Here is a 13128-nt window from a genome sequence, read left to right on the forward strand (position 1 = left end):
AAGTTGGATCAGCCTGTAGTGTGGTTTTCCACTTTAATTTTGAGTGTGACTCCAAATCCAGACCTCCATAGGTTGATAAATTTGATTTCCATTGATAAGTTGTGTGATTTTGTTGTCAGCACATTCAACTATGTAAAGAAAAAAGTATTTAATAAGAATATTTAATTCATTCAGATCTAGGATGTGTTATTTTAGTGTTCCCTTTCTTTTTTTGAGCAGTGTATATTTCCATCCAGGTCATCAGGAGGGATCAGCCAATTAATTACTTGTGAGCAAACATTCCATAACTGCAGGTGGCAGTAAATCCCCCAACTTGGCTTTATACCTGTTCAAACAACACACTCCAAGTGGCATGTATGCACCCTTTCAGTTTGTTTACCAACTCGTAGTAGTAGAAGAAAATGTACTTTTTCAAAATGGAGATGGCCTCAATGGCACAGTGCATGCTCTCACAAAGCCAAAATCTGACCGATACAATGTTGCGTCCTCTAACGATCTCTATGGTTTTCCACTAGTAATTACGAGTTGGAGGGGTGTTCAAGTGGTTTTCTCTCAGTCGTTTGTGATAAATACCACCTTCCACTTGGTTACGAACACAGCAATAACAGTCTGAAAACAGGTGCCCATTTCAAACAACTAATGCACAAAGGTCTACCTTAAATGCTTGTTAATTTTTATTGGTCACTAAAAGGCTTTCAAACCAATAAATCTCAGCTTCACAAATGAAAGGCCAATAAAAACATCACTTGTTAAGTATAATTGATCATTGAGTCATAAATTATTTTAAAATATGATAGACATTAAATAGACTCTACACTTTGTTTCAGACCGTTATTAGCTGAAGTGTACCTTGAAATGTAGAAAGAAATCAGCGTAGTTGATTATAAAGTAGATGCCTACACTGTAAAAATCAGATTTCATACATAACATTTTAAAATACAGTAACAACTCTATTCACAATCACCCTTACAGGACTGTGCTGTATTGTGAAAGGATTAGTTTTCAGAGACAAAGGCACTTGTTGGACTGGTTGGATTTCTATAAGGTCACTGCCATTTTGGGGGGGAGGCACAAAATGCCATGCAATCCACATTCTCCAATTGTGAAATGGTTCTCAATGTCAAAATCTTTATACTAAATCAATTATTTGTTAGCTGTTATGACATTGCTTATGTGGGGACGTCCTTCATTCAGTCATGAAGATGAGACAAAATGTCCACTCAGTAGTCGATTACTTTTTCACAGAACATGATTTTATGATTGGTTATATTGAACATTTTCAAGAGGAAATTGACTAATAGGTCAAGATCAGTTTCTCTATAAATGTCCCAAATGTAAAGGCAATTGTTATTAGCTTGAAATACCAGATTCATAACCAAATGCAATACAGTAGATTACAGGATGCCTCAAGTACAGATATGCTTGTCAAACCAAACAGTATAGTTCAGCAAACTATTTGTCTGCAGCAGGCCTAGCTAGATATGAGGAAAACAGTGGTTTGGTTATTTTCAAAACTTCCCCAAGTAGCACAATTCTGTGTGGATCTACAAACTATTTGCAGCGAGACAATTGTGATTTCAAAATGATTCCATGGTACTTAACTGTCATGCTGTCAATTAGCAGATCTTCTACAGAATACATTCTACTGTTTCACTAAAGTGACGGTATAATGCCATGCAAAATGAATTATTACGTAGACAGCCTTTCTCCAATAACGGTTTGTACATGCTCTATCACTGACTACCACTGCCCAGTCTATTCTACACATCAGTGTGGTTTAAACACACTAGCACGATCCACTACCGTTTACATAGTAACCCTTTGAAAGTTAAATTCCACCAGTAGGTAAAACAAATCCTGTCCCTCTTCCCCATCCTTTTCATTCCTTCGGTCTTTACTCCATTCCCCTATCCCCAGAACCTCTGGCGGGAGGCTGGGGGTTGGTCTTGTTGGTGAACCACATCCTGGGCGAAGATGGTGCCCCCAGCGTCCATGGTGAAGATGAAGTAGAGATTGGCACCCAGCATGGCCACGGTGGGCAGGAAGGACAGACCGAAGCCAAAGCCCCGAACACTGCTGCCCAGTGCAGCTGCCACCCAGTACATCAGCCTGTTGGCACAGAGGAGAGATGGACATTAGACAGATGCAGTCATTTCTATAGTCTGCCCAGACTGCCTTATATTGAGATCACATGTCATATAGGGTTATGACTGACTGGGCACTGAAATTGGACAACAGATTTCACTGCATCTCTCTGGGTTATGTGACAAAATAAAAAAAAGTGTTGCATTGTTTCTTTACCTGCCAAAGGCGAAGATAATAGTGAGCAGGGGCACCAGTTTCAGCAGGTCCTGGCTCAGGTAGGGCGCCATTACGGCCAGCTGCAGGAAGTAGAGCAGGAAGAGGTTGACGGAGTCATCCACATAGCGCCGGTGCACACCCACCTCCCTGGCCTCCACCTCACACAACGGCTTCACATTCCCCAACCGCATCCTGGAGACACCCAGCACCAACCAGCCTGGGAGGACAACACAAGCGTTAGCTTGTGATGTTAGTGTTGTTGTTCAACCCACCTTGCTGTTCACACTGGCATAATTCTGGTAAAGAACATATGCTGAATGACCAATGAGCCACTCACCCAGTATGATGGGCACCACAGCGAAGACAGAGCAGCGCAGTGTGTAGACCAGCCTGAGGGGGGCACTGTCCAGCAGTGGGGCATCAAAAGGCAGGAAGACATAACCCCCCCACACTAGGAGGGGGAAAATCAGAGCTGCAGTGAACACAGACACCCCCACTTTGAGAGCATCCCGGTTGGCACAGTCACAACCATCTGGAGGGGAGAGGAAAGGAGAGACTAGTCTTTCTACCCTCTGAAGTAAAAGAAAGCTACAGAAACATTACCACCCTCTAGATCAGATTACCACAAAATAAGGGAGGAGTGGAAGAATGAATTTGCACTCGCAAATCTATTTGAGCAGAGCCACAGTGGCTGAATGAACAAGGGAGAGAAGAGCAAAGAGAAAGACGGAGACGGAGAGAAAGAGGTTGGAGGCTAAAAGACAGAAAGATTACATGTTAGTGCATCTCTTTACATTTTGAGGACCCCCCCTCCACTGGCCAGTCGTGGTAGTAGCCATCATGTGGGGTTCCCTGGAGAACGAGGAGGAGATTCTTCTCTGCGTCCACATCCCAGAATGGCTCCCTTTCTCTGGGAGATGTCGGAGCACTAGAGGAGTGTAAGATGGTGACAGATGGGTTGAAGACCTGTGCTGCCTTCTCAGGCAAAGAGTTCATACCATCTTCCACCTCTATCTCTACCTGCACCTTCTTCCCTCTCTTACACAGCCCTGGGTGCTGCACCTCTCTCTCCATCCATTCTTCCCCCATTCTCATTCTCTCCACTCCCAAACCCTGCCTTCTCTCGCTCTCCATCCGGCTTCCTCCTTCTTGAAGAGAGGTGCACATGGAGTGCACGCTCCTCCTCTCTCCCTCAGGGTCATCTCCCTTTCCCCTTCCCTTATCTTCTTTCACAGTCAATGCACTTCCGTTCTTTGTTGCTTTCTCTACATCCCTGTCACCCGGCCATTGCAGAGTGGTAGGCTCCAATTTAGCAGAGCTAACCATGTTGTCTTCCTCCACCACTCCTTCCCTTCCCTTTTCCAATTCTTCAATCACCTTCTCCCCCTCTGCCCCCCATGTTGGGGTTTGGGGTTCAGCAGTCACCCCGCTGGTTTTGGAGGGGCTGTCTCCTAGCAGCTCCAGGTTTGACCGTAGGATCTCAGACATAGTTTTATGTTTAGGTATTTAATGTCTCCAGACTTCGTCAGTGAGTCTATGCTTGATTGAGTGTTTTTACTTTGACTGAAGTCACATCACATTGTCTGTTTCCTTCTTTGTGTCCCAGTTCTATTGGTTTGATGATAAACAGCTCTTCACCTACAAAGTAAAGTACATTTTACAGAGTGCACATTCTGTAGGTCATACATGTCTTCCCACGCAAGAGATGATGCCCCAAAACCGATAAGCTGTAACTCCAGACAGCATTCTAGTGTCATTAATCATCAAACAATAGTCTCTAAGGTTGACATTTTTCCACGACAGGTTGACATTTTTCCACGACAGGTAAGGTAAGCCAAGTACGATAAAACAAGTAGAATCCCTCCCTTTCCGTTGCAACAAAGCTCCGCCCAATGCATCTCATTATGGCCTGTGCTGTTTGAGTAGTCTAAGAAAATAAAAGGCCCTATTTACGCATGAATACCAAAGAAAATACGCTTGCAATATAAAATCACAAAATAAAATATTGTTGACATACAAATAGCGTTGTAAAGTTCCCCGAATGTGTTCAATTTCCAGACAAACGTAGTACGCAGACCTTCAAAGCGCACTCCATATCACAACACGGAAGTTTCTCATACCAGCGCACTAGATAAAATGTTGGACTTTCCGACTCACGTAAGAAGACTGCTAGCTATACAAAGCTGGAAAATACAAATGAAAATATATAAAAATGTAAAACTCACCCAACCTCAGGGTTTATCAAACAACGAGTTTGGGGATTTTATTGAATGTCTCTTACATCGTTTTTCCACTTCTATTGTTATTGTGCTACTGCTTTTCAGTGGGTGGAAATTCAGGTGTGGCCAGGTAAATTATTAAAGGGTATGTTCCTAAAAAAACATTAAAGGGAAAGTACGATAGGAATATTTAGGTCCTATCGTACTTGTCCTTTAATGTCTTTTAGAAACACCCTTTAATAATTAAATTATTTAATAATTTAATGTACAAAAAAAACAGCAACATGTGTATTTCAAGTAGTCTTGAAATATGTGACTTTCTTGGGGTGAAAATAATTAGTGAGAAATTGTGGATATAGCATACAGTAAATGTTTTGTTTCGTGTTATGTGGTTGTTATTGCATAGTACACACCAATCTTAACTATTTTACTATCTTATCTCACTTTGTTGGTTACCCTTTCTTGGATCTATTTCCAAAAGCAATATTGGTTGAAACACAGCCCTGTCACTGACGGAATGAAGTATAGATGAACAGAGAAATCAACATGTTGGTGTTATCGACAAGAGGCCTATCATATATCCTCAGTAGATGTTATATATTTAGTTGCCTAGCATTTAAAGATAGAGTTGTGGTCAGATTTACCAAATGGAGGGCGAGAGAGAGCTTTGTACGCATCTCTGCGTGTGGAGTACAGTGATCTAGAATTTATTTCCCTCTGGTTGCACATTTAACATGTTGATAGAAATTTGGTAGAACTGATTTAAGTTTCCCTGCATTAAAGTCTCCGGCCAGTAGGAGCGCCGCCTCTGGGTGAGGGGTTTCCTGTTTGCTTATTTCCTTAAACAGCTGACTGAGTGCGGTCAATTTATTAAAGTTTATTCCAGAATGTTATGAAGAGTGATCAGATGAATTACAATTAATTGGCTTCCGGGTTGGATGCGCGCGGTGTTAAGAAGCAGTGCGGCTTGGTTGGGTTGTGTATCGGAGGATGCATGACTTTCGACCTTTGTCTCTCCCGAGCCCGTACGGGAGTTGTAGCGATGAGACAAGATAGTAGCTACTAACAATTGGATACCACGAAATTGGGAAGAAAAGGGGGTAAAATTCCCCCCCCCCCAGCCACTTTGTAATTAATTGTAATTCATCTGATCACTCTTCATAACATTCTGGAGTATATGCAACTTGCCATCATACAAACTGAGGCAGCAGACTTTGTGAAAACTAATATTTGTCATTCTCAAAACTTTTGGCCACGACTGTACATACCCCAACCAGAAGCCATAGGTTACAGGCAACATTCGAACTGAGCTAAAGGGTAGAGCTGCCGCTTTCAAAGTGCGGGACTCTAACCCGGAAGCTTACAAGAAATCCTGCTCTGCCCTGCGACGAACCATCAAACAGGCAAAACGTCAATACAGGGCTAAGATTGAATCATACTACACCGGCTCCGACGCTCGTCTTATGTGGCAGAGCTTGCAAACTATTACAGACTACAAATGGAAGCACAGCCACGAGCTGCCCAGTGACACGAGCCTACCAGACGAGCTAAATCACTTCTATGCTTGCTTCGAGGCAAGTGACACTGAGGCATGCATGAGAGCATCAGCTGTTCCGGACAACTTTGTGATCACGCTCTCCGTAGCCGACGTGAGTAAGACCTTTAAACAGGTCAACATACACAAGGCTGGGGGCCAGACTGATTACCAGGACGTGTGCTCCGGGCATGTGCTGACCAACTGGCAGGTGTCTTCACTGACATGTTCAACATGTCTCTGATTGAGTCTGTAATATCAACATGTTTCAAGCAGACCACCATAGTCCCTGTGCCCAAGAACACATAGGCAACCTGCCTAAATAACTACAGACCCGTAGCACTCACGTCCGTAGCCATGAAGTGCTTTGAAAGGTTGGTAATGGCTCACATCAACACCATTATCCCAGAGACCCTAGACCCACCCTAATTTGCATACCGCTCAAACAGATTCACAGATGATGCTATCTCTATTGCACTCCACACTGCCCTTTCCCACCTGGACAAAAGGAACACGTATGTGAGAATGCTGTTCATTGGACTACAGCTCAGTGTTCAACACCATGGTGCCCTCAAAGCTTATCACTAAGCTAAGGATCCTGGGACTAAACACCTCCCTCTGCAACTGGATCCTGGTCTTCCTGACGGGCCGCCCCCAGGTGGTGAGGGTAGGTAGCAACACATCTGCCACGCTGACCTTCAACACTGGAGCTCCACAGGGGTGCATGCCCTCCAGTACTCCCTCTTCACCCACGACTACATGGCCAGACACGACTCCAACATCATCATTAAGTTTGCTGACGACACAACAGTGGTAGGCCTGATCACTGACAATGACGAGACAGCCCATAGAGAGGAGGTCAGAGACTTGGCCAGAATAACAACCTATCCCTCAATGTAACCAAGACTAAGGAGATGATTGTGGACTACAGGAAAAGGAGGACCAAGCACACCCCCATTCTCATCGATAGTGGAGCAGGTTGATAGCTTCAAGTTCCTTGGTGTCCACATCAACAACAAACTAGAATGGTCCAAACATACCAAGACAGTCGTGAAGAGGGCACGACAAAGCCTATTCCCCCTCAGGAAACTAAAAAGATTTGGCATGGGTTCTTAGATCCTCAAAAGGTTTTACAGCTGAAACATCGAGAGCATTCTGACTGGTTGCATCACTGCCTGGTACGGCAATTGCTCGGCCTCTGACCGCAAGGCACTACAGAGGGTAGTGCGTATGGCCCAGTACATCACTGGGGTTAAGCTGCCTGCCATCCAGGACCTCTACACCAGGTGGTGTCAGAGGAAGGCCCTAAAAATTGTCAAAGACCCCAGCCACCCCAGTCATAGACTGCTCTCTCTACTACCGCATGGCAAGCGGTACCGGAGTGCCAAGTCTAGGACAAAAAGGCTTCTCAACAGTTTTTACCCCCAAGCCATAAGACTCCTGAACAGGAACGATCACAAATGGCTACCCGGACTATTTGCATTGTGTGCACCCCCTCCCCCAACCCCACTTTTACGCTGCTGCTCCTCTCTGTTTATCTTATATGCATAATCACTTTATCTATACATTCATGTACATACCACCTCATTTGGGCCGACCAACCAGTGCTCCCGCACATTGGCTAACCAGACTATCTGCATTGTGTCCCGCCACCCACCAACCCCTCTTTTACGCTACTGCTACTCTCTGTTCATCATATGCATAGTCACTTTACCCATATCTACATGTACATACTACCTCAATCAGCCTGACTAACCGATGTCTGTATGTAGCCTCTATACTTTTATAGCCTCGCTACTGTATATAGCCTATATTTTTACTGTTGTTTTCTTTCTTTTACATTTTTTGCACTATTGGTTAGAGCCTGTAAGTAAGCATTTCACTGTATACACCTGTTGTATTCGGCGCACGTGACAATTAAACTTTGATTTGATTTCTATAGCTCCCCCCCAAAAATGTACAATGATGGTAGAGTCCCAAGATGGAGGCGCGGTGTCTTCAAAACAGTGCCCCCTGTCAGTCATCTAGTGTATATTTAAATAATTGTTTGACCCGTGTCTCGACTCAAGGCTTGCAGAAAAAAGTTGTCTGGTATGAGTGTTATGAAAGGTAAGATTAATTAATTAAATGCCATGCGATTTCTGATAAAATTTACAGGCTACACATTATAGCAGTGCACAGAGGGGCCTGTTCCAAAATCGAGGTAATTTGTTCATATACTGGGAATACTAATGTTCATGTGTGGTGCTGTGGAGTAGAAACCATACTGACTATTCTTCTGAATAGGCTATAATACCTGAAAGACTCACACAATTCCATTTGGGCACTGTGTCAATGATGAAATTTAATTCTCTCAATTTGGGAAGCATATAGTCTAATCTACCACAGTGCGCATCCTCTTATGTTTGTCAAGCACTTCCATCCAGGAACGACACTTTTATAACAGCTTTTGTTTATTTTCCTAGGGTTTCCTAGGGGAGGGTTGGCTTGTATATTTCACCTCTCCTCTTTCTCCTTATTTGGTGCAATAAAACGGTTTCCGAGAGAGTTGATTATAGACAGAGCTGAGGTCCTAGAGAACAGCACAGGGATATTTTAGGCCTAGCCTACCTGGAGGCAGGGTTGAGGAGTAATTGATTACATCATCAGTTACATGTAATCTGATTACAAAAAAAACAATAACTGTTATCAGTGACGTTAACTGCAAAAATATTGTAATTGTTTTGTATTAGAGTTGTACTATTTGCACCGTAGTTGTATACGCAGAGCATCATGGGTAATGTGTGTTGAGATGAGCACGTTCATATAAATTGTTGAACTGAATTCCGTTTTCCTTATCATCATTATTGAGTTGTTATAAACACGTGGTTATGAAACCCACGAGACATAACAATAATCAGATTACAGATACTTTTGAAAAACTAGATGATTACTTCTTGGATTACTTTTCAATTCAGAAATTATGCACTGAAAAAAATGCACAAGTGTAAGTTTGTTCCACCTGAGCAAGTGTGAACAAATGATGTACATAAACCCTGGATTGCTGATATTATGTATTGGCCATTGAAAGGCTTTGAAGCAACTGTTCGGCCATATTGGCACTGCCCTGTAAGAGCAGTCCTACATAGGAATGAATGGAATTCTAAAGTATTTAAATTAAATGTTTTATTTTTTGTTATTGTGGGGACATTATTTCATTTTCTATTTTATTTAACCCTTATTTTACTAGGTAAATTGACTGAGAACATGTTCTCATTTTACAGCAATGAGCTGGGGAATAGTTAAAGGTCATTGAGGGGGATAAATGAGCCAATTGGAAGCTGGGGATGATTAGGTGGCCATGATGGTATGAAAGCCAGATAGTAACATTAGTCATCTCTAAAAATTATACTTTAAAGATGTCCTACAGGGATTTTAAAAAATCGTTTACTGTTGAAAAGCAACATCCCAAGTATAATTACAGTAAAGTACACACACTAAAGGGGAAAAAATAATTAGTGGTGCAGCAGTCTAAGGCACTGCATCGCTGTTCCTGAGTCATCACTACAGACGCGGGTTTGATCCCGGGCTGTGTCGCAACCGGTAGCGACCGGGAGACACATGACGCGGCGCACCATTGGCCCAGTGTCGTCCGGGTTAGGGGAGAGTTTGGCCGGCCAGGATGTCATTGTCCCATCCCGCTCTAGCAACCCCTTATGGCAGGTCAAGGGCATTCACGCTGACTTCGGTCGCCAGATGTATGGTGATTCCTCTGACACATTGGTGCGGCTGGCTTCTGGGTTAAGCGGGCAGTGTGTCAAGAAGCAGTGCGGCTTGGCAGGGTTGTGTTTCGGAGGACGTACGGCTCTCGACGTTCGCCTCTCCCGATTCCGTACGGGAGATGCAGCGATGGGACAAGACTGTAACAACCAATTGGATATCACTGAAAGGGGTAAAAAAAAATATTAAAAAAATCAAGGAGTTGGTCTGATGGGAATCCATGATGTCATTGGCCTCCCACTTGCTTGAGGAACAATAGAGCAGCAGTAGAGAAGAAAAAAGGAAAGGTCCACCCCCCCACTTGTGTCATGTCTTTACTTACCTCAACCACCTATTGAGATTTGTCTTTTGTTAAATAAATCAGGTGTGAAATGAGGTGAAACTGAGATATTAAAATATATACAGTGCCTTGCGAAAGTATTCGGCCCCCTTGAACTTTGCGACCTTTTGCCACATTTCAGGCTTCAAACATAAAGATATAAAACTGTATTTTTTTGTGAAGAATCAACAACAAGTGGGACACAATCATGAAGTGGAACGACATTTATTGGATATTTCAAACTTTTTTAACAAATCAAAAACTGAAAAATTGGGCGTGCAAAATTATTCAGCCCCCTTAAGTTAATACTTTGTAGCGCCACCTTTTGCTGCGATTACAGCTGTAAGTCGCTTGGGGTATGTCTCTATCAGTTTTGCACATCGAGAGACTGAAATTTTTTCCCATTCCTCCTTGCAAAACAGCTCGAGTTCAGTGAGGTTGGATGGAGAGCATTTGTGAACAGCAGTTTTCAGTTCTTTCCACAGATTCTCGATTGGATTCAGGTCTGGACTTTGACTTGGCCATTCTAACACCTGGATATGTTTATTTTTGAACCATTCCATTGTAGATTTTGCTTTATGTTTTGGATCATTGTCTTGTTGGAAGACAAATCTCCGTCCCAGTCTCAGGTCTTTTGCAGACTCCATCAGGTTTTCTTCCAGAATGGTCCTGTATTTGGCTCCATCCATCTTCCCATCAATTTTAACCATCTTCCCTGTCCCTGCTGAAGAAAAGCAGGCCCAAACCATGATGCTGCCACCACCATGTTTGACAGTGGGGATGGTGTGTTCAGGGTGATGAGCTGTGTTGCTTTTACGCCAAACATAACGTTTTGCATTGTTGCCAAAAAGTTCAATTTTGGTTTCATCTGACCAGAGCATCTTCTTCCACATGTTTGGTGTGTCTCCCAGGTGGCTTGTGGCAAACTTTAAACAACACTTTTTATGGATATCTTTAAGAAATGGCTTTCTTCTTGCCACTCTTCCATAAAGGCCAGATTTGTGCAATATACGACTGATTGTTGTCCTATGGACAGAGTCTCCCACCTCAGCTGTAGATCTCTGCAGTTCATCCAGAGTGATCATGGGCCTCTTGGCTGCATCTCTGATCAGTCTTCTCCTTGTATGAGCTGAAAGTTTAGAGGGACGGCCAGGTCTTGGTAGATTTGCAGTGGTCTGATACTCCTTCCATTTCAATATTAATCGCTTGCACAGTGCTCCTTGGGATGTTTAAAGCTTTGGAAATCTTTTTGTATCCAAATCCGGCTTTAAACTTCTTCACAACAGTATCTCGGACCTGCCTGGTGTGTTCCTTGTTCTTCATGATGCTCTCTGCGCTTTTAACGGACCTCTGAGACTATCACAGTGCAGGTGCATTTATACGGAGACTTGATTACACACAGGTGGATTGTATTTATCATCATTAGTCATTTAGGTCAACATTGGATCATTCAGAGATCCTCACTGAACTTCTGGAGAGAGTTTGCTGCACTGAAAGTAAAGGGGCTGAATAATTTTGCACGCCCAATTTTTCAGTTTTTGATTTGTTAAAAGTGATTGTGTCCCACTTGTTGTTGATTCTTCACAAAAAAATACAGTTTTATATCTTTATGTTTGAAGCCTGAAATGTGGCAAAAGGTCGCAAAGTTCAAGGGGGCCGAATACTTTCGCAAGGCACTGTATGTTTAGCTCAGATATAATTTAAAATCACATTTTATTGGTCACATACACATGGTTAGCAGATGTTATTGCGAGTGTAGCGAAATGCTTGTGCTTCTAGTTCCGACAGTGCAACAATATCTAACAAGTAATATCTAACAATTACACAACAAATACCCAATACACACAAATCTAAGTAAACGATTGCAATAAGAATATATAAATATATGGATGAGCAATGTTAGAGCGGCATAGGCTAAAATGCTAAAGATAGTATAGAATACAGTATATACAGTGCTTTGCGAAAGTATTTGGCCCCCTTGAACTTTGCGACCTTTTGCCACATTTCAGGCTTCAAACATAAAGATATAAAACTGTATTTTTTTGTGAAGAATCAACAACAAGTGGGACACAATCATGAAGTGGAACGACATTTATTGGATATTTCAAACTTTTTTAACAAATCAAAAACTGAAAAATTGGGCGTGCAAAATTATTCAGCCCCTTTACTTTCAGTGCAGCAAACTCTCTCCAGAAGTTCAGTGAGGATCTCTGAATGATCCAATGTTGACCTAAATGACTAATGATGATAAATACAATCCACCTGTGTGTAATCAAGTCTCCGTATAAATGCACCTGCACTGTGATAGTCTCAGAGGTCCGTCAAAAGCGCAGAGAGCATCATGAAGAACAAGGAACACACCAGGCAGGTCCGAGATACTGTTGTGAAGAAGTTTAAAGCCGGATTTGGATACAAAAAGATTTCCCAAGCTTTAAACATCCCAAGGAGCACTGTGCAAGCGATAATATTGAAATGGAAGGAGTATCAGACCACTGCAAATCTACCAAGACCTGGCCGTCCCTCTAAACTTTCAGCTCATACAAGGAGAAGACTGATCAGAGATGCAGCCAAGAGGCCCATGATCACTCTGGATGAACTGCAGAGATCTACAGCTGAGGTGGGAGACTCTGTCCATAGGACAACAATCAGTCGTATATTGCACAAATCTGGCCTTTATGGAAGAGTGGCAAGAAGAAAGCCATTTCTTAAAGATATCCATAAAAAGTGTCGTTTAAAGTTTGCCACAAGCCACCTGGGAGACACACCAAACATGTGGAAGAAGGAGCTCTGGTCAGATGAAACCAAAATTGAACTTTTTGGCAACAATGCAAAATGTTATGTTTGGCGTAAAAGCAACACAGCTGAACACACCATCCCCACTGTCAAACATGGTGGTGGCAGCATCATGGTTTGGGCCTGCTTTTCTTCAGCAGGGACAGGGAAGATGGTTAAAATTGATGGGAAGATGGATGAAGCCAAATACAGGACCATTCTGG

The 13128-nt window shown here is 42.8% G+C and overlaps 1 protein-coding gene across 3 annotated transcripts; it reads right to left on the reverse strand.

Moving 5' to 3' along the window:
• Positions 1 to 656: 656 nt before the first annotated feature.
• Positions 657 to 4673, reverse strand: LOC139380399 (transmembrane protein 79-like). 3 transcript variants are annotated; one of them, XM_071123053.1, is made up of 5 exons: positions 4319 to 4406; positions 3096 to 3939; positions 2639 to 2833; positions 2302 to 2518; positions 657 to 2109 (listed from the first exon to the last, which is right to left on the reverse strand). In XM_071123053.1, exons 2-5 carry the CDS (start codon positions 3787 to 3789, stop codon positions 1908 to 1910), a joined length of 1308 nt encoding a protein of 435 aa, XP_070979154.1. In that variant the 5' UTR covers positions 3790 to 3939; positions 4319 to 4406; the 3' UTR covers positions 657 to 1907. The 3 variants fall into 3 exon arrangements, with proteins under 3 accessions (XP_070979154.1, XP_070979143.1, XP_070979161.1); XM_071123042.1 differs by lacking the exon at positions 4319 to 4406 and adding an exon at positions 4527 to 4673 and having other exon boundaries at positions 662 to 2109; XM_071123060.1 differs by lacking the exon at positions 4319 to 4406 and adding an exon at positions 4527 to 4617 and having other exon boundaries at positions 678 to 2109; positions 2639 to 2752.
• Between the last annotated feature and the right edge of the window lie 8455 nt (positions 4674 to 13128).

The sequence above is a fragment of the Oncorhynchus clarkii genome, chromosome 2 (genome assembly GCF_045791955.1).
Source record: "Oncorhynchus clarkii lewisi isolate Uvic-CL-2024 chromosome 2, UVic_Ocla_1.0, whole genome shotgun sequence".
Lineage (NCBI taxonomy): Eukaryota > Metazoa > Chordata > Actinopteri > Salmoniformes > Salmonidae > Oncorhynchus > Oncorhynchus clarkii.

Bases quoted from the DNA above. Each gene is read 5' to 3' on its own strand.
- LOC139380399 (XM_071123053.1), bottom strand. From the start codon at position 3,789: ATGTCTGAGATCCTACGGTCAAACCTGGAGCTGCTAGGAGACAGCCCC. The intron at 2,519-2,638 runs GTGAGTGGCTCA...TTGTCCTCCCAG, and splicing joins TGTGGTGCCCATCATACTGG to GCTGGTTGGTGCTGGGTGTC. The intron at 2,110-2,301 runs GTAAAGAAACAA...CTGTGCCAACAG, and splicing joins ATTATCTTCGCCTTTGGCAG to GCTGATGTACTGGGTGGCAG.